The 21,779-nt window shown below is 44.6% G+C and overlaps 1 protein-coding gene across 2 annotated transcripts in view; it reads right to left on the reverse strand.

Moving 5' to 3' along the window:
- LOC130109517 (proton myo-inositol cotransporter-like) overlaps positions 1–21,779 on the reverse strand; it is a 142,581-nt gene that overhangs the window by 95,378 nt on the left and 25,424 nt on the right. For both annotated transcript variants that reach the window (XM_056276446.1, XM_056276444.1), the window contains exons 2-3: positions 15,481–15,640; positions 9,567–9,775 (exon numbers count right to left, since the gene is read on the reverse strand). In XM_056276446.1, the coding sequence (XP_056132421.1) occupies positions 9,567–9,775; positions 15,481–15,640 (369 nt within the window). The remainder of the gene's footprint in view (positions 1–9,566; positions 9,776–15,480; positions 15,641–21,779) is intronic.

Here is a 21,779-nt window from a genome sequence, read left to right on the forward strand (position 1 = left end):
TCATCTCAAATGAAAGCTAAAATAAAGCAATACATCAAATTCACCGCAAGCTCCTCATGCAAAATGGCAAAATAATTGATGACTGGTCCTGCAATACTGCTTCTCCATCATGACTGCTCACCCCTTCTTTCTCTCGCTCCCTCTCGCTCCCTCTCTCTCTTTCTCTCCCCCCCACCATCATCTTTTCTTGATGAATAGGATGTAATCAGAGCTTATTGACTTGTGCCAGGGGCAAGACATCATGATATTTTTGACTGATGTGGGAGCTTGTTTCAAAAGCTGTTGGGGTTTCTCCCAATCAACCCCCCACACATACTAACTACTACACACACACACACACACACACACACACACACTCCTTTTATAAGAGGTTGGCAAGTGTGATGGTGACAAGGGCCATAAACATCAAGCTAAACAGTGACTGTATTAGCGCAGTAACACTATGTCAATTTGAGTATGAGACCTGCGTATACAATGTCAAATTAACTTTAACATGTGTTGAAAAAAAGCAATGGGCTCATATCAGGGCTCACACGGGACGAGAAACAACGCTGTCTTTGAGCACCACCATAACATAACAGATTTCTATTCTGAAAAGCTATCAGCATAAAGCAAACATTTATATCTCTTTCCCTCATAGGATTTGTGATGAGGAGATACAGACACCACCAGGTAGGAGGCAAGGGGCCACCGGCTGAAGCAGGTATCAAATTAAAGGAAGAACATTTCTGGGAGAAAAGGTTAATTATGGCGTGGAAGATTATGGCTCACATCTCTCTGCCTGTCAGTCTCAGAGTAACAATGGACTCAGCGACTGTTCCCAAATGCGGTAATAACAGTCCGTGTAGCATCGATGATATGCGGTGCAGTCACTTCACCTCTCCTGTAATTGTCTCTCAGTCTCCTTCTTGTCAAAATAAAGAGACAATTAAATTGAACCGAGGGAAAAGTTCTCCGTTAGGAATGATGGTTGCTTTGAGATGTTTGTGTGACCACGACTGAGCCATGCTCAAAAAGACAAGATGTTTAGAACCCCCCCCCCCGACACACACACACCCCATCATCATCATCATCATCATCATCATCGGCGGTCACTCGAAACGAGCATGACTGTCCTCTGGAGGACGCCTGTGCATGACTTTGTTTAATGTGGGGAGACTGGTGCACAGACAACCACCACACGGTGCTTGACAGATCTGGGTCAGGACCCAGTGGCATGGAGTCCAAGACGACTGGGGGCCCATTTCTGCTGCAGCCTTCATCCGCCTTCCCAGCCGTTGTGATGCTTCCCTAAGGCCAGCCATCATTCTCCGCCTGTTCCACCGCTGAGGTCTTGGTTGGGTTGCTCTTTGTCAGGGACCTCCGCCTTGACCTTACCACCATGGGTGACCCTACCAGGAGCATAGCTGCAGACGGCATTGCTCTCAGGATCTCAGGACCACGCAAGCTTCTCCACCACGACAAGGTGACGAATGCACACACACACACACACACACACACACACACACACACACACACACACACACACACACACACACACACACACACACACACACACACACGGCCAGGATCAAGTCTTGCAGACCTTTCACCATTTGTTCATATTACAGAGATGTAGAGGAGGGGAAACCCACATAAATGATAATGTTTATATTTTCCATATTTTCACATTTGGTTGCGTTTTTACTCTTAGGAACACATTTTGCCAGTATGTTCAGGAAAGTGCTACAAAAAAAAGAAGCTCATTGTTATTCTCGTTTTTAATCAAGGCGGATGGCTGCTCTTCTCTCTTAACCTTTCCATTTCCCTATAATTTCCATCTCGCTTATCTTCTCTCTCTTTCACTCAGCTATTGCTCATACCGGGAAATAAGCACCCTAGGATTCATACCATATCCTTATTTTTCTCTATCATGTCTTTATGTTTAATAATCCCTGTATTTAGTTGCACATAGCGCAGTTAATTACAGATCTCATCGCTTCTCTTGCTGCGTGAATGTATATATATATATGTGTGTGTGTGTGTGTGTGTAACAGAGAGCAACGTACTGAGTCAAAGTCCTCCCATGCGAACATACTTGACTAATTAAATTTACTCTTCCTCATCCTCATCCTCCGCAAAGGATTTACTAGCATTCAGCGCCCACCCGCACGCCACGCATAAGCACATATGCATCATATCTTGTTACCGACATGAGCGCCAATGTCGACCCTCCCCACATGAAAATGGTTTTGTCATTGAATCGCCTAAATGAACATACACATTCGGTCATCTCAGGTTGTTTGTTTGTTTATTTGTTTATTTTTTGGATTCCCCCCAATTGTATTTGGCCAATTACCCCACTCTTCCAAGCTGTCGCGGTCGCCGCTCCACCCCCTCTGCTGATCCAAGGAGGGCTGCAGACTACCACATGCCTACTCTGACACATGTGGAGTCACCAGCCGCTTCTTTTCACCTGACAGTGAGGAGTTTCACCAGGGGGACGTAATGCATGGGAGGATCACGCTATTCCCCCCAGTTCCCCCTCCCCCTTGAACAGGTGCCCCGACCGACCAGAGGAGGTGCTAGTGCAACGACCAGGACACATACCCACATCCTGCTTCCCACCTGCAGACACGGCCAATTGTGTCTGTAGGGACGCCCGACCAAGCCGGAGGTAACGCGGGGATTCGAACCAATGATGCCCGTGTTGGTAGGCAACAGAATAGACCGCTACGCTACCCGAACGACCTCCTCAGGTTGTTTCTTAACAGCGATATGCGGAGACCCTCCTCACCCGGCCAGCATCCGGTTTAAACCACAGGCTGACGCTTTTGGGCTAAAATTCGCTCTGTGTGCCGTGTAAACCCGCCCCCCCTCCATCATCCTCATCATCTTCCTCCTCCCCTGCCCCTCTCCCCACCAGATTTTTTTGCCTCGTTCTCCTGTACCCCCCTCTCCTTTCTCTTCCTTCTCCATTTCCCCCTACTCCACCTGCCCTGTACTCTCACCTGTCAATCATGTCTGCCCCATACTGCATTTGGATACCTGAGAATCAGACGAGCGGGAGTGGGAGGAGACACAAATACGTGAAATGGATTTCACCGTCGAAGTAATCCAACTTATCTAGTATTTTGCATTAATAGAACAGAAGAGCGTGACTGTAGCGGGCATATGAGACCTGTATTAGTCGACGTGTGTGTCTTTGCGGTTGGACTGGACTGAACACAGACTAGAGAATAAAGACAGTGGGGCCGCAGATGTTTAGGGTCAGAAAGAAAGAAAGGACGCACAGGCCCTGTGAAAGAAATTGGACCCGAGCGATGTTATTAAACAGCCACATTAGGTAATAAACCTCCGTCATCGGTCAGCCTGACAGGCCGGTTCGATACTGTCTGCTCAGACTAGAAAAGCCTCATATCAAAAAACAGGTCCCATGTGTTCAGGCAAAGGTCAACTCAACAATAATTGCCCGTGAACACAGAGCAGGAAATATTTTTCTCGCTGCTCCTTCACATCAGCCTCCTCCACTTTTCCCTCGGGCTCCTCGTCCACCTCCATTTATTTCCTTACACCTTCGAATAGGAAAAAGGCTTGGTTTCTGATTAGGGCACGTTGACGCAAATACACAGGGTTTCCCCCTCTTCAGGAAATCTCTTTCCAGGACTTTTCCAGAATACTTCCCATGATTTTTGTTTGGATAAACATGGCAGCTGTTGCTCACAGAAGGTCTTATTATATCCTTCAGCGGAAGCCTCGCTACATCTGCCGCAGATGTACACACACACACACACACACACACACAAACCATTCCTCAATTATTATTTGATCACTTTGTTTGACAGAACCTCATTATTTGTAACATCATATTTCTCACCGAGTAGGGAACAAAGACATTGAACTTGGGATAACTTTGTGCAGGTTTAACGCCTTAAAGTTTGACATAGCATGCCAAAACACCAACTTTTCCAGGTATTTTCCATGACTGGAAAACTAGTCGATAAGTTTCCAGGTTTTCCAGGACACTTGTGAACCCTGGTGCTTTTATCCAACGTGCCTTGAAATAACATAAAGACGCACATTTGAAAGCATGGTCGGCCCAGGAGGCATCAAAATGTCTTTCTCTGTCTGTTTTAATGCCACGTAGACATAAATATACTATTAGAACTTAAAGCACTGGGAATTTAAGTCCAAAGACCCCCCTCCAGCCATGTTTTAATACATATAAAATGCTCTGTTTGATATAATAAATTGTCTGATGTGTTTTTTCCCCCTGCAAAACAAGTTCAAGTATCTTGTTAAAATCCTTAAAAATCACATCTACTCCTTTTCCCTCATTAAAAAAAAATCCAGAATCTATGAACATGCAAATTATCTCCACCCTCAATTCAAGTCTCCCCACCCCTCTGACGTGAGGTAATTCAGCTATACATGTATGTACCGGAAACCAATTCCAACAAAGAAGAAGAGCAGTGTTCGAACTACACCGTGGCCTTCAGGGGAGCTCACTTTTTGTATTTTTTTCACTGACGGGGGGGGGGGGGGGGGAACTTGTGCATGCCTCAAAAAGAGGACTTACAATGACGTACAAAGATACAAAAGCTGCAAGTGTATGGTCTCTTTGCTTTATGCCGGCACATCGTATAGGCTATATTAATCTATACTCTTATACTCCCTCTATACAAAATAGGCTATAAACAAAGCACATCAGGCTGCCTACAATCGAGTACATCAACGACAGGTGAAGTTACCCGTCACAGGCTACAGAAGAACACCATAATCCCTCCGTTCAATTAAGACATCTAGGGTCACACAGACCTATAACAACCCAGCCACAACACATGGGGAATAACATGCCTTACCTTAATACAGAATCGACCACAGAGGCCTGGGGTCAGCTGCCTTTGCTGTTGGTCCAGAAATCCGTGATGTGGACGGGCGATGACCTGCCTTAATCCAAGATGTGATAAAGGGCATTGGGTCGAAACTCTCCAACGTGGGTCCATTAATATCCAGAAAAAGGAGCGACGAGAGGCTGTTTTCACGCAGCCTATTGCGGGTCTTGCCGCAAAATATCCCCTCTCACACTCAGCTGAAGGGGGAAGGTATATTCTGCTCACTGTACAAAGCTTTTCCAGCATTTTGCCCGGTGCTTTGTCTTGTAACTTCTAGTCGTGGAACACCTCTCTGGCTGCTTCTCCAAGCATTTCAGCAAGTGCCCGTACTTCATTTTCTCCATACAGAATCAAAGCATTCCCATTCTGTGGCCAAAAGTTCTTGTCCAGGGGTTTCAGCATCTGTAGGAGGTCTGATTCTGGCATTCGCCTTGTGAGATTGTCGATCACGGATTGATCCAACTGATTTCGGTTGATCTTGCCCGTGCCCTTAACTCCTTAGTGAAACCAAAGTTAATTACACTGCCTTGTTTTCTTTTTTGACATTGCTATTGATGCTAACTGAAAAAAGAAAATGCTAAGGACTTCATGTGCAGATCAATGGGACTCAGCCTCCAACGTTTATATTTTTTCTACGAATCTTTGAGTTAACATGCAAACGTGAGTGGAGTTTGATTTGCACCGCAGCACCGCCACGCCTTGATGGACATGAATGAATGACACATTTGCAAATTTACACATAATAATCCATGATGATGATGACGATACAGAAAACTGATATTGCATGTCAAAATAACACATTGTCAATATTTTTAGAGACACCCCCCCCCCAAAAAAATTCACAAATCACGTTTTCAGGAGAGTCCATGTCTTATTAAGGGGAGCTGAGCTCCCCCTAACTCCCCTGTAGTTCGCACCATGCAAACAGGTCGTGTACAAGTGGACGTATCAGAATGGTAATGTATTTCATGTATCGCTCTCTACAACGTTAGAAACCCAACGGTAATAGATAACATGAGGAGTCGGCTTAGCTGATAATGTGTTCAAGTTCAAGTTCAAGTACTTTATTTGTTACATGCACAGAAATACAAAGTAAAACATGCAGTGAAATGAAGAGGGGCACTCCGTCTGTCATTGTGTGAAAAGACCAGTGCATTTTTTTCCTCTTTTTTTAAGTAAAAATAAACAATAAATAAAAAATTTTTAAAAACTAGCTGTCTCAAGTACACTACCGTTCAAAAGTTTGGGATCACATTGAAATGTCCATATTTTTGAAGGAAAAGCACTGTACTGTTCAATGAAGATAACTTTAAACTAGTCTTAACTTTAAAGAAATACACTCTATACATTGCTAATGTGGTAAATGACTATTCTAGCTGCAAATGTCTGGTTTTTGGTGCAATATCTACATAGGTGTATAGAGGCCCATTTCAAGTAACTATCACTCCAGTGTTCTAATGGTACAATGTGTTTGCTCATTGGCGCAGAAGGCTAATTGATGATTAGAAAACCCTTGTGCAAACATGTTCACACATCTGAAAACAGTTTAGCTCATTACAGAAGCTACAAAACTGACCTTCCGTTGAGCAGATTGAGTTTCTGGAGCATCACATTTGTGGGGTCAATTAAACGCTCAAAATGGCCAGAAAAAGAGAACTTTCATCTGAAACTCGACAGTCTATTCTTGTTCTTAGAAATGAAGGCTATTCCATGCGAGAAATTGCTAAGAAATTGAAGATTTCCTACACCGGTGTGTACTACTCCCTTCAGAGGACAGCACAAACAAGCTCTAACCAGAGTAGAAAAAGAAGTGGGAGGCCGCGTTGCACAACTGAGCAAGAAGATAAGTACATTAGAGTCTCTAGTTTGAGAAACAGACGCCTCACAGGTCCCCAACTGGCATCTTCATTAAATAGTACCCGCAAAACACCAGTGTCAACATCTACAGTGAAGAGGCGGCTGCGGGATTCTGGGCTTCAGGGCAGAGTGGCAAAGAAAAAGCCATATCTGAGACTGACCAATAAAAGAAAAAGATTAAGATGGGCAAAAGAACACAGACATTGGACAGAGGAAGACTGGAAAAAAGTGTTGTGGACGGATGAATCCAAGTTTGAGGTGTTTGGATCACAAAGAAGAACGTTTGTGAGACGCAGAACAAATGAAAAGATGCTGGAAGAATGCCTGACGCCATCTGTTAAGCATGGTGGAGGTAATGTGATGGTCTGGGGTTGCTTTGGTGCTGGTAAGGTGGGAGATTTGTACAGGGTAAAAGGGATTCTGAATAAGGGAGGCTATCACTCCATTTTGCAACGCCATGCCATACCCAGTGGACAGCGCTTGATTGGAGCCAATTTCATCCTACAACAGGACAATGACCCTAAACACACCTCCAAATTGTGCAAGAACTATTTAGAGCAGAAGCAGGCAGCTGGTATTCTATCGGTAATGGAGTGGCCAGCGCAGTCACCAGATCTGAACCCCATTGAGCTGTTGTGGGAGCAGCTTGACCGTATGGTACGCAAGAAGTGCCCATCCAACCAATCCAACTTGTGGGAGCTGCTTCTGGAAGCGTGGGGTGCAATTTCTCCAGATTACCTCAACAAATTAACAGCTAGAATGCCAAAGGTCTGCAATGCTGTAATTGCTGCAAATGGAGGATTCTTTGACGAAAGCAAAGTTTGATGTAAAGAAAATCTTATTTCAAATACAAATCATTATTTCTAACCTTGTCAATGTCTTGACTCTATTTTCTATTCATTTCACAACATATGGTGGTGAATAAGTGTGACTTTTCATGGAAAACACAAAATTGTTTGGGTGATCCCAAACTTTTGAACGGTAGTGTATGTGAAAGGTCATATATGTTGAGAGTTCTTATGGCCTGTGGATAGAAGCTTCTCTTTAGTCTCTCTGTTTTGGCCCTAAGACTACAGAGGCGTCTCCCAGACCCCAATAGCCTGAACAGTCCGTTGTTAGGGTGAGAAGTGTCGCTCATGATCTTCTTGGCTCTCGTCTTCACCCTTCTGGTGTAAGTGTCCTGCAGGATGGGGAGGGATGTTCTGGTGGTGCATTGTACCACTCTCTGCAAGTCAACTAGGTCACGGGCAGAACAGTTTCCGTACCAGGCTCTGTTGCAAACATTAGATAAACCTTGGTCCGACTCACCAGCTCTGACAAGTTATCTACCTTGTAAGATTAACACTCAGATGCACCGTTGGGAAGAAACACTTTGAACACCATAGAAAGTCTCTGCCACGCCCTCCACGTCCACCTAGCCTGCAGCCAGTCTCTCTCTCTCTCTCTCTCTCTCCCCTGAGCCACACAACTGCTTTCCATCAATCTCATCAACCCCAGCAGTGTAGGAAACCTGGCTCTTCCACCACCCATCGCCAGATCATTGTTTGAGCTACTACGGTAGCCTCGTGCACTTGGCCGCTCTGCAAATCTTTCAGAGGATCTTCCCAGTGTTGTTGCTTGGTAGTCTAATCGCCTTTTGGTTGTTTAGTTTTGCCACTTTCCAGTTCATCTGCTCGCCTGCCTCAGCTCATACTCTCTGTGTCCCCAGGATAAATGGACGGCACAGCATCGGGCTTCAAGTTTTGTGGCAAAACCCATCTGTTTTGTGATAAATTTTCAAAATGGTGCTCTTGAAAATGGCTCCTGCAAACCCGCATTTACTCTAGAAGTTTGGTTGCAATTTTTTCAAATAAACTGCATCCATTTTTCTCAGATTTTCAGATCTTTTGGTAATAAATGAAAGCTCACTGTTTCTTCTTTAGTAAATTCACAGCTGAAAACAAGATGTGTCTCTGCCATCGTTTTGAAAGTAGTGAAACTTATAGCTGACAAAATTAAGATAAGTAGGTACACCGCCTCTCCTCTGGCTCACATTGCTGAGGCAGGTGCACATAATGATATCTAAAGCAGGTCCTGGGTTCCAACTCTGGGGTAGTCCAACCTTGGGGGTCATCCCAGATTGTCCTCTGTGTGGAGTTTGCATGTTCTCCCTGTATCTGCGCGAGTTTCCTCCGTGTGCTCCGGTTTCCTCCCACAGTCCAAAGACATGTAGATCAGGTGAATCGGCCATACTAAATCATCCCTAGGTGTGAATGTGTGTGTGTGTGTGTGTGTGTGGGCCCTGTGATGGACTGGCGGCCTGTCCAGGGTGTCTCCCCGCCCGCCGCCCAGTGACTGCTGGTATAGGCTCCAGCATCCCGCAACCCTAATTATGATAAGCGGCTTGGATAATGGATGGGTGGATGGATATGTAAAGCACCACCTCGTCCATTAACGGGTTTGGTTCCTTAGATTTGTGACGTATGAAATCCTGCCTGTCTGAATCAGTTTTTTTGAGACTGTCCTTGGTTCACTGCAGTTTCAAAGCAGATGTGCTCAGCCATGGTGTTGACTCCTTATATTGCTCCCAATATGTCTTGTAACATTACCCTAACACCACATGAACATGTTAACAAGGTTAAAAACTTGATTTTAATCGGAGGGGGGGTTTCTTATATATGTTCTAATTAAAAATCTTAAATTTTCATCTTTAAAAATGTTTGGACACCTTTCCAATAGTCCCGTAAGAAGATGTCCAAACTAACCTCTTCTCTCTACCCGTCTGCCGACAGCTATCAGCTTAAAAAGTCTTTACTCCTCAAATACTACCCCGGCAATCTTGATGCCTAGCCTCACCTCCCCCGCTGTCCTTCTCCTCCTCCTCGATGCTGTTCTTGATGCTGTCATACTCCTCGTCGATGTTCTGGTTGCCGCGGATCTGACTGAGCACGCGGCGGGCCTTCTGGGTCAGACCGCGCTGGATCAGCCAGCGAGGGCTCTCCGGCAGGAAGAGAAAACCCAGGAACTGGAGCACAGCAGGCAGCACCGACAGACCCAACATGTACCTGCAGACAGTGACAGAGCGGTAAGAATGGGAAGAGAGAGTTGATGAATTTAAAAATTTGATGAATGCAATTGTAATTAGTGTTAATGTGATATTTATCACAGAGACTGTCATCTCAAAAGGTGGCAGCTAAATTCACACAGCACAGGACTGTCAGCGAACTACCTTCAGGCAATTTATCTGAGAGTAAATACAACACAAGCAAGGATCTAGTCAGCAGACAACAAAGCAAGTAAGTGCCAAAAAACTAGGTTCAAGTCTGATAGGACATATATAGGTGTAAACAGGCAGTGCACAAAGGCAATGCATAGGGTGCATAGAAGTAGGTTTTTCTTTTTTTTATATTAATACCATCAGATACAGAGGTGTTTGTGAAAGAGCTGGGTCTTTAGCTTAAAGATAGAGAGGGACTCAGCGGATCGAATGGAGTTTGCTAACTTGTTCCACCACTGGGAAACTACAGACGAGAAGAGTCTGGCTAGTGACTTAGGGCCCCGGTGTGGCAGAAGTGCCAGGCACCTTTCATTGGCAGAGCGTAGTGAGCACGACTGAGTGTAGACCTGAATGAGGGAGTTCAGGTAGGTGGGAGCTGTTTTAGTTGCTGCTTTGTAAGTGAACATCAAGGTTTTGAATTTAATGCGGGCAGCTGCTGGGAGCCAGTGGAGGGATTTGAACAACGGAGTGACATGTACTGTTTTGGGCTGGTTAAAGACCAGAAGTGCTGCTGCGTTCTGGATCATTTGCAGAGGTTTGAAAGTGCATGCAGGGAGACCTGCCAGTGAGGAGTTGCAGTAGTCAATGCGTGATATTACAAGAGCCTGTACCAGGAGTTGTGCTGCAAGTTCAGACAGGTAGGGTCTAATTTTTCTGATGTTGTACAGGGCAAATCGGCATGACCAAGCAATCAAGACCACATGAACCTTAAAGGTTAGTTGGTCATCAGTCATGACACCCAGATTTCGGGCAGGCTTTGTGGGCATGCGTTGGGTTGATTTTGATCTGTTGTTGTAAAGATAGACTGGCTGGGATGACAAGGAGCTCAGTCTTAGATAGGTTAAGCTGAAGGTGGCATTTTTTTCATCCATGCAGAGATATCAGCACGGCATGATGATATTTGTGCCGAGACTGAGGTTTTCTGGCAGGAATGATGGGAAGAGCTAGGTATTTGTCAGCATAGCAATGACATGAGAAACCATGGGAGCCGATGATTGCACCAAATGAGGTGGTGTATACTGAGAAGAGAAGCGGACCGAGGACTGACTCTTGAGGCACCCCTGTGGATAAGCTGTGCAGTTTGGACACTTCTCCCTTCCAAGATACTCTAAAAGATCTGCCTGGAAGGTAGGACATAAACCAGCAGAGGGCAGATCCTGAGATAACAAGCTCAGTGAGTGTGGAGAAGAGGATTTGGTGGTTAACCGTGTTAAAGGCAGCTGACAGATCTAGTAGCAACAAAGCTGAGGACTGACCAGCAGCTCTAGCCAAACGCAATGATTCCATTACTGACAGGAGTGCTGTCTCGGTAGAGTGACCTCACTTAAAGCCAGACTGATTCAGATCATACAGATTGATCTCAGAAAGGAATTCGGTGACTTGGTTAAATAACTTTCGCTCAAGTATTTTTGATAGAAAGGGTAGGAGTGAAACTGGTCTATAGTTTTCAACCTGGGCTGGGTTGAGTGTAGCTTTTTTGAGCAGTGGGGTGACCCAAGCTTGCTTAAATGCAGTGGGGAACACACCCCTTGTAAGCAAGGAGTTGATGATGTGTGTGACTGCTGGGTTAAGTGCAGGGGAAATGGTCTGTAGGAGGTTGGATAGTATCGGATCCAGCAGACAGGTAGTGGGATGAGAGTCCAGCAGAAGATTGAAGACTTCCTCCTCAGTCAGCAGGGAGAATGAGGTAAGTGAGGGACTGTTAGCTGGCAGTGGCAGCTAACAGTGGCAGTTGGTGAGGCTCAGAGAACTGGTTACTGATGGCAAAAACCTTATCAGTAAAGTACAAGGCGAACATGTCTGGAGTGAGCAGAGTGGTGGTTGGAGGAGGAGGCGGGTTGAGGAGTGAGTTAAAAGCAAAAAACATTTTTCAAGCATCAGTGGCGCCACAGATCTTGTTCTGATAGTAAGTGGTCTTATCAGTTTTTTTTATCCCCCCCCCCCTTTTCTCCCCAATTGGACTTGGCCTATTACCCCACTCTTCCGAGCCGTCCTGGTCACTGCTCCACCCTCTCTGCCGATCCAGGTAGGGCTGCAGACTACCACATGCCTCCTCCGATACATATGAAGTTGCCAGCCACTTCTCTTCGCCTGACAGTGAGGAGTTTCACCAGGGGACGTAACATGTGGGAGAATCATCACTGGTTTTCCCCCTAGTTCCCTCTCCCCCCCGAACAGGCGCCCCGACCGACCAGAGGAGGCGCCAGTGCAACGACCAGGACACATACCCACATCTGGCTTCCCACCTGCAGACACAGCCAATTGTGTCTGTAGGGACGCCCGACCAAGAACTGCCTTCCCCATGTTGGAAGGCACTTCGGAATAGACCGCTACGCTACCCAGACGCCCTTAGCTGTTTTTAAGCTGGAGGAGAATGATGCTCGGAGACACTGATAGCAACTGAGGTCAGTGGACTCTCTGGTTTTACGCCATTTTCTCTCTGCCGCTCTGAGCCCCGCCCTTTGCTCTCTGATGACCTCAGTGAGCCATGGACTGGGGGGTGTTGCATGCAGGTTTGGATGCCAGAGGGCAGACATTGTTAAGAGAGGAGGCTAGTGAGGTACAGAGTGTCTCTGTAGCCTCATTGACAGGGAGTGAAAAGAATTCATTATGAGGAGGCATGGAAGCCAAGACCTCATTGGAAAGCTGGGTCGGTGTAAGGGATTGGATGTTTCAGCAGAAGGAGACCATTTGTGGAGGAACGTGAAGATGTTCCAGTAAGGAGGCTGTGAATTGAATAAAGATGCGGTCTAAGTTGGCCTGTAGACACCTCAGTGTACACGCCAACTCCACATCGCTCTTCATTCCCATCCTCTCCTTCAGTGCTAGCCAGTGAGTGAAAGCCAACCCCAGATCACTCTCGTTTTGGAATGAGCTTTGTCCACTTGGCATTTCGCCTCATTACATTTGCATCTTTTCAGTGCTGTGTCCACCATTGTTGTAGGTTCCTCTTGGATGTGTGCTTTCAATCTCAATTTGGCACCTGGTCACTATGTTTTCATAGCCCTGCTGCCCAAAGGTTAATACCCAGAAACATCCCTCACACAACAAAATAAGAAAAATAAGAAAATACTGACAGAGGACAGGGTCTCTGCAGATACAGACACCGCCACACACATCTAGTGGGTCATAGGTGATGACTGAGAGGGATTAATTTTGTATGAGTCTATACATTGTTTTTTAGGAAAATCCTACTTGTTCCACCTTTATGTAGTTCACGATTATAGCTTATAATTAACATTATAATTTATATCACTTCATTTTCAGGCATAACAACAAAATTATCAGCTTGTCACCTTTGCCAGTATATGATTATGACAGTCTTGCATCCCAAGTCAAGTGTGAATCCTGCGAGAATACGTATGTTATGAGAAAAACAGGCTTATCACAGAGCTTAAACAAGCTGACCTTTTAACATTAAGCAGACACTTTTATCCAAAGTGACTTACAAATTTGTCAGCAATAAGCAGATATATTTGTTTTTCAACCAGCAGGCATCTTAGAGCACTAAAAAGTAATCATAGTACAGCCAAAAGTGAATATCTCAAAGTAAATTACTGTAAGTGTGCAATAAGTAAAATGCTAACAGTAGTGCAACAAATAGTAGTAGAGGATTCAAACTAAAACTCAAATGGACAGTGCCATGAATCAGTATAGCAGTCTGGACCCGGAGCTTGGCCCTGGTTATAGTATATAATATATATTTGCACATATTCGGGTTCATGGCATGATCTGTGTAAGGTTCTGACTCAGAATTTGATTTTACAAAAGCCAAAGAATGTAGTGGTGAGAGAAATTAATAAGTTGGGGATGACAAGAATGAAGTAAAAGACAATGTGAGAGGGGGGGGGTTATCAGATAGCCATTTTGCACAAGTTCAGCAAAGAGTAGAACTAAAACTTTTGCTTATGGCACAAAATCCATCACGCATCCAAAGAGTATTCAGCCACTCTTCAGCTGAGCAGGCGAAGAAGTTAATCAGAGGACATTCATACGGGCTAAATGGCTCCAGAAAGCTATTATCGTACATGAATCACCGCAATCTGGAATGTTGTCCAGTAATCTCTGTGATCGCCATTAGAACAGCAGCCGGAGAAAATCCCCCACTAAAGGACAGCTCTTATCTATCTCACAACTCAACATTAAACACAGGGGAAGCAGTGAGATGGAGAGAGGGGCTTCTTATCTCTTCAACATGCAGTATGTCGGTTCTCTGCAAATGTTAGGGGGCAGAATCATGCATGTGCTGACATTTGGAAACAGGCCGATATCCAGACTGGCCTCTTTCTTCCATCTGATGTGATCAGAATCAGTGGAGACAGAGGAGAGGACAGTAATATCAAATCTGACTTCATAGGCATCATTACACCTGGATTACATCAGGTACCGATGCAAGAACATGGTGGACACAGACGTAGCCAAAATGCAGGACTGTGTCTCAGAATAACAATGTGGAAATAATGCCTGTCATGTTTATTATATTTCCATCAGGGGGACCACAATGTACTTACCACAGCCGCAGCATCACTAAAGTTGATGCAATTTGCCTCTTAATTCTTATTTTTAGACAGCTTTTACTTTTGTCATTTCTAATTCTTATTACCTTCTGTTTGTAGCTTTTACATTTTCCATCCATCCATGCATCCATTATCCAAACCACTTATCCTGCTCTGGGTCGCAGGGATGCTGGAGCCTATCCCAGCAGTCATTGGGCAGCAGGCGGGGAGACACCCTGGACAGGCTGCCAGACCATCACAGGGCCAACACACACATTCACACTACGGCCGGGTCACCTGGCCAACATGTCTTTGGACTGTGAGAGGAAACCGGAGCACCCGGAGGAAACCCACGCAGACACAGGGAGAATCAGAATCAGAAGAGGATGACTCGGGACAACCCCCAAGATTGGACTATCCCAGGGCTCAAACCTAGGACCTTCTTGCTGTGAGGTGACCGTGCTAACCCCTGTGCCACCGTGCTGCCCCCTTTTATGTTTTGTTGTAACTTATTTTTGCTACAAATGTATTTCATATAACATTTGATCTTTGTCTTATTATCATTATAATTAGAATTATTTGGTAAAAATAATAAGAAAATAGGCATTGATATTATCATTAATGATATATTGTTATAATATTGTTATCACTATCCTGCATTGTCATATTTTGTGTTTTATGGAGCTGTGCTTGTGCTTATTCAATTACGAACACACAAATATTGTGTATGTATCTGTGGATGTAATGTTGTATGTGTGTGTGTGTGTTTGTGTAACAAGTTGTATGTTTTTGTTTTTTTATGTGGATAATGGATGAGTCTCAGTGTATCTGTATGTATGTGTATGCATTTCTATGTCTATATGCATACTTGTATGAGTGTGTGTGTGTGTGTGTGTGTGTGTGTGTGTGTGTGTGTGTGTGTGTGTGTGTGTGTGTGTGTGTGTGTGTGTGTGTGTGTGTGTGTGTGTGTGTGTGTGTGTGTGTGTGCTTGCCTGACCTCCAGCCGTCATGCTGTAGATAGCTGAAGGCCCCATCAATAAGGCTTGCTGTGAACTGTCCGCCGGTGATGAAGAGAGTGTTGACCGTCACCAGCTGGCCCCTGAGGTGGGGTGGGGAGGCCTCAGCGATGTACACTGGCACCGTCATGGAGGTCACGCCTGTACAGCAGGGAGAGAGAGAAAGAGCAAACAAAGTATTAAGGCCGGGATACCCCCCTTATCAGAGCTATTAGTTGAGTTTTAGAAAAGCTAGATCATTTGTGAAAGTCTTGAGCTATTAAAGAAAAAGTAAACTCATGGTAAAAGAATATAGATAGTATGAAGATAGATGTTGACATCAACTAACGGTTCATGCGAATGCTTGAAGATAAAGAGCTCCAACAACAAAGATATTCGTTTCTGAAAGTGCGTTTTCAAGCAGAACTCCCTCATCATCGACAGTTTCAAGAGTGCCGCCACTGAAACTTCTTCAACCACTCAGAGAAATCCCTCGGCTGTCTTGTGAATTGTGAATGCTCTGACAGAAGCCAGGAAGTCTTTTCTCGCTCCAGAGCTCTGATGAGCTGAGCTGGTTTTGTGGGCCGTCAAGGTCCCTTCGGCTCCTGACTGCATCTGTGGGGTTGCCTGACAATGTTTCGGGGGTGCTTTCACACTATGGACCCAGGCCCGGATCAGAGTACACTTGACCCCAATGTCCAGTTCTTTTCATAAGTGTGAACACTGTCTACCTTGAAAAGGTGGTTTCGAGTACGGTTCATGTGTACTCGGGTACAGTTCGCATCAGGTGTGAAAACAAATGTACCAAAACCTGGAAGTGGACTGCTGTTCTAGAAAAGCATTTCTCAACGCTGCCCGTCTCTTCCGAAATCTGCATATGCGCACAGCACGCGCCGATCTCATGTGTGTAGATATGCAAGGGTACTCAGGTGCGGAACAACATAATGTGAAAGCTGAGCAGTGGGGCAGTGGAGGGGGGGGGCACTCATACTCAGGCACGGTATGAAGCAATCGTAACTAACATGAAAATGCACAGATTCACCCCATGATATGCTTTGCATGCTCTACTTAAAATTTGCATTACCCAATACGTTTACATTTGCCTTGATAAAATCTTACTCTACATTACCTCACCCTGTGTGTAACCTCTGGTTGTACAGTATAACTGTTATTTTTGCATTGGACACCCAGTGCATGTCTGTCCATCCTGGTAGAGGGATCACTTCTCTGTTGCTCTTCCTGAGCTTTCTCCCATTTTCCCCCCCTTATATAGTTTTTGTTGTGTAGTTTTTCTGCGTTTGAGCCAAGGGACTAACAATAGGGGTGTCGTATTATATTGCCCCGCGGGACTACTTAGTGATTTGAGGCTATACAAATAAACTTTACATTATAGCAAACAATTTTTTACACCTTTTTCTTGTGCTTAAGGACAACAAACACAAAATAAGGTTAACCTTATTTGTGTTCTACCTTCTGACTCACTTTCCACCATCTTATATACAGATGTTGATTTCGACTTCTGCATTTTGTCTCTTGGGTATTGAACAGCGCTATACTGACGGACTTTCTCAAAACTGAATGTACGTGACGGCCCAGCCGGAACCCAGCCACTGGGGATGCACAAGCCAGTGCATTCTTACTGCCGGTCCCAAGCCTGGATAAATGGGGGGGGTTGTGTCAGGAAGGGCATCCGGCAAAAAACCTTTGCCAAATCAAATACGCGGATCATAAATCAGATTTCCACACTGGATCAGTTGAGGCTAGCAGGGTGTCGGTGGAAACTATGCTATGGTTGGGTGAAGGAGAAGGAGAGCGGGAAGGCATATGCACAGGTCATGGGTCCTCCAACAGGATATCCAACCAAAATATCCGTTAACAGGTGCAGAAGTCTCACTGAGAGCTACAGAGAACATCTGATTGCAGTGGTTGCCTCTAAAGGTCGTGTAACAAAATATTCGGTTAAAGGTACCATCATTTTTGTCCATGCAATTTTCATTTGTTTTATTATTTACAATACTGAATAAAAAAAATCAAAAGCAAATTCTGATTTTTTTTTATGAAATATGGAATAAACAATGATGGATGCCAATTATTTTTGTCAGTTTCAAGTTATTTCAGAGAAAATTGAGCATGTTTTTTGTGGAAGGGTACCAGCAAATTTGAGCATGTCTGTATGTAAGAGTGGTGCAGGGTATGTATGAGGGCAATGTGACAGTGGTGAGATGTGCAGTAGGAATGATGGATGGGTTTAAGGTGGAGGTGGGATTACATCAAGGATCGGCTCTGAGCCCTTTCTTGTTTGCAATGGTGATAGACAGATTGACGGATGAGATCAGGCAGGAGTCTCCATGGACTATGATGTTCATGGATGACATTGTCATCTGTAGTGAGAGTAGGGAGATTCAGATTCAGACAACTTTATTTATCCCAGAAGGGCAATTCTGGGATAAATAAAGGAGCAGGTTGAGGAGAGTCTGAAGAGGTGGAGATATGCACTGGAGAGAAGAGGAATGAAAGCCAGTAGGAGCAAGACAGAATACATATGTGTGAACGAGAGGGAGGACAGCGGAATGGTGAGGATGCAAGGAGTAGAGGTGATGACGGTGGACGAGTTTAAAAACTTGGATTCAACTGTTCGAAATAATGGGGAGTGTGGAAGAGAGGTGAAAAGGAGAGTGTATGCAGGGTGGAGTGGGTGAAGAAGAGTCAGGAGTGATTTGCAACAGAAGAGTACCAGCAAGAGTGAAAAGGAAGGTTTACAAGATGGTTGTGAGACCAGCTATGTTGTATCGTTTGGAGACAGTGGCACTGACGAAAAGACAGGAGGCAGAGCTGGAGGTGGCAGAGCTGAACAGGCTAAGATTTTCATTGGGAATGATGAAGGAGGGCAGGATTAGGAATGAGCGTATTAGAGTGAAAGCTCAAACTGCACGGTTTGGAGACAAAGCAAGAGAGGTGAGATTGAGATGGTTTGGACATATGCGGAGGAGAGATGCTGGGTATATTGGCAGAAGGATGCTGAAGATGGAGCTGCCAGGCAAGAGGAAAAGAGGAAGACCAAAGAGGAGGTTTATGGATATGGTGGAAGAGGACATATATGCATGTGGCTGGCATGACAGAGGAAGACAGAGAGGACAGAAAGAGATTAAAACAGATGATCCGCTGTGGCGACCCCTAACGGGAGCAGCCAAAACAAGAATGAGAAGAAGAAGTACAAGGAGATGAGTGTATGTGACAAGCTGCATCGCTCTTCCAGCAGACTGCACGGCACCTTCTAGTGGCATAAGACTAACAATACAAAAATGCTGACAACTTTCTCAGAAATAGCCAGACATGCCTGAAACTTCTTTTATCATGCCCGGATTAACACAGTGTGGTGCCCTAGGCCTAGGGTGACCAGACTTGAAGTGACCCCTCCTCCCACTTTACACATAAAAAGGAGAAATTTACTATGGGTATAAAGACCATAGATTTACATGAACTTATAGCTAAATCACTGGCTCAACACATATACTACAGAAAAATGTAAGACCCAACCAAAAAACATTACACCATAGATAGACATGGGCCTACAAATGCCATGCTAGCCCTTACACTGATGCTAAAATCTGAATGTAACTCACATCCCAATGCAACATGTCATGCTAAATATCATTATTTCCATCATAAGGGGCCTTCAAGAGGCCTACATGCAAAACCATTACAGATTATGTCTAAAAAAATCATCACACCCATATACCAAGTAAGGCAAGCCCAATAACGACTGTCGCCAAGCAACCACCTCAACAGCTGAATAATCACCAAGCGCCAGGTGAGGTGATGCGAAGGTATAGAATCAGAAATCAGAAATACTTTATTCATCCCCGAGGGGAAATTGGGTAAAGACAATCTGACAGTAGACAATTGCGTTTAGACAATGTATAGGCTATTATAAATTATGGTTGTTTTGTTCTGTTGTTTTCCAAAACAGAAATTACAGGAATGACAACAGAATTATGGTTTGATTTTTATTTCAAAATCCACAAACGAAAAGGCATTTTTAATTTTCCTGGTCAGAAACGGCAGACACAACATTTATGAAGGACATGATTTCGCTTCTCGCCTTTGTCAAACAGAAAAATACTTTTTGTATTCATTCCACACATGAGGGTGGATTAGTAAAATGGTCTTTGAACATGTTTTCTATCAGCAATAAAGTGTACTTCTATTATTATCTAACTGAAATGGAAGGCGTCTCTGTCCGTCCGTCCGGACGAACAGCGCCACCCTGCCATTGCAACCCTCATACACCCAAATGGGTGTAATCCCTCTTTTCGCCACCCTCCACGCCTCCGTGATGCTGAAAGACGCACAGCAGCAGTAGCCACTGTAGAAAATATGACAAATATTTAAAAATGTATTTTAAATATTTTAAAAGTCTAGTCGTTGTCTTATTAATTTGGTGCCCCCCACCCCCACCCCAACACAGCAAATTGGCTGGTGCCCCCGGGCACTTGGCCAATATCATATATGGATAATCCGGCCCAGTTTCTTATGAGTTCCGAATATCACAAGTTACCAGCCCATGCATGAAATGTTATCACATTTTCTATCTCTTCAATCCCTGCCACGGCAGTGATGCTCTTTGTTTCTGCGAAAACAAAGTTTGTTGAGAAATATAAGAAAAGTCCATGTGAGCAGGGCACACACGAACCCACGCCACGGAAACCAAACGGATCAGTCAGTCACTACATTATACAACAAGGACTTTCAGACAAAAGTAAGACAACCAATAAAAGACACCTTCCAAACTTCATGGCTGCTTTATTGGATGCTATGACAACCGCTCCGGTAACCATAGAGCTCGTTAGCAAGCTTTCCTGTTTTATCCTCTTAATTCTCGTGGATATATTTTGCTTTGAAAAAAGACTTCCAAGGGCAGTACACAAGCAGTAGCAACAACAGTATAAAATCTCCCGGGCGACTTTCTTTACTGGGGTTGTTGTGAGTGCTTTGATGGCAGAGGTGTTGCCTTGTAAAATGTTGCATTCACCCATCGTAACAGTTGTAAATGCTCTCTCAGGAATCATTGGCCATGTTTTGATTCACTTTGAGAAAAACAGTGAAGTCCACTTGCCTTCAGTCAGGCTTTTACCATCAACCCAGAGCTTGCTAGCATGAACAAATGAATAACAAATGATCTGAATTTTTTTTTCTTGATTTTGTTCATGAAGTTTAAGTGCTTTAGTGAATACAACAATAATTTGCATGTCATCAGTATTCTGTAAATGATTACATGCCAAAACCGACAACAAACAACCCTAATTTAAACAACAGCCACATGCAGACGATGTGAACCTGGACAAAGAGAGATAAGTACAATCTGTTTTAGAAATGGTCAATATACTCCCGAGACTACCCAACTATACAAACACAGGAGACGTGTAGGTGCCGAGGACACACTTATACATACACACTTTCATACATCCATGCATACTTGCAAAAACGCAAACACACCCAGTCAAACACACGATATAGATGGGTCGGTATGCACACACACACACACACACACACACACACACACACACACACACACACACACACACACACACACACACACACACACAGGGCACTGCTGATGCACACATTCAAATACATACATTCATATTCGCTTACACACACATACAGTACACGCGTGCACACACACACACACACACACACATGTGCACAGAACCACAGGTGCACACCGCCTGCTAGCAACATACACATACACAACAGAACAAACAAAACTGTGTGCTTGCCCCCAGATCTATTTGACGGGGGCCATGAGACCATGGCTCTCTCCAGCTGGCTCCTGATAAGTTCTATTAATAGTGCCCCGCTGCTTTCTGTGTCTCCTCCTTCCCTCCTAACGGCCGCCATGACGACGTGGCTATCTGTTGCTATGGTAACCGCGCAACGGTGAGCCAGCCGCGCCGTCTCTGAGCGGGCACCGCACTGTGGCGTCTCAGGGAAGATGAATCAATAACCAAGAAAGAGTAGGATTGTTTGTGACTGTTCCATAATGCATCCATAGGAGGGATAACGGGATAAACGCACACCGAGGGACATATTTGCAGCACTCCATCAAAATATTAGATATGTCTGTCCTATAATGACAGCAACAAAGTACAATTTAGAAAGGTTTATTGCATTGAAAATACACACTTAACACCATCATTCAACGCTGCATCCCTGGCCTGCACGGCCCTTTTGCAACCACAAAAAAAAAAAAACACGCAGAAGAGTCTCTTTTGTTTCTGGAGTCTATGGTCACCATTCA

This window comes from Lampris incognitus, chromosome 3 (assembly GCF_029633865.1).
Source record: "Lampris incognitus isolate fLamInc1 chromosome 3, fLamInc1.hap2, whole genome shotgun sequence".
NCBI classification, from domain to species: Eukaryota; Metazoa; Chordata; class Actinopteri; order Lampriformes; family Lampridae; genus Lampris; species Lampris incognitus.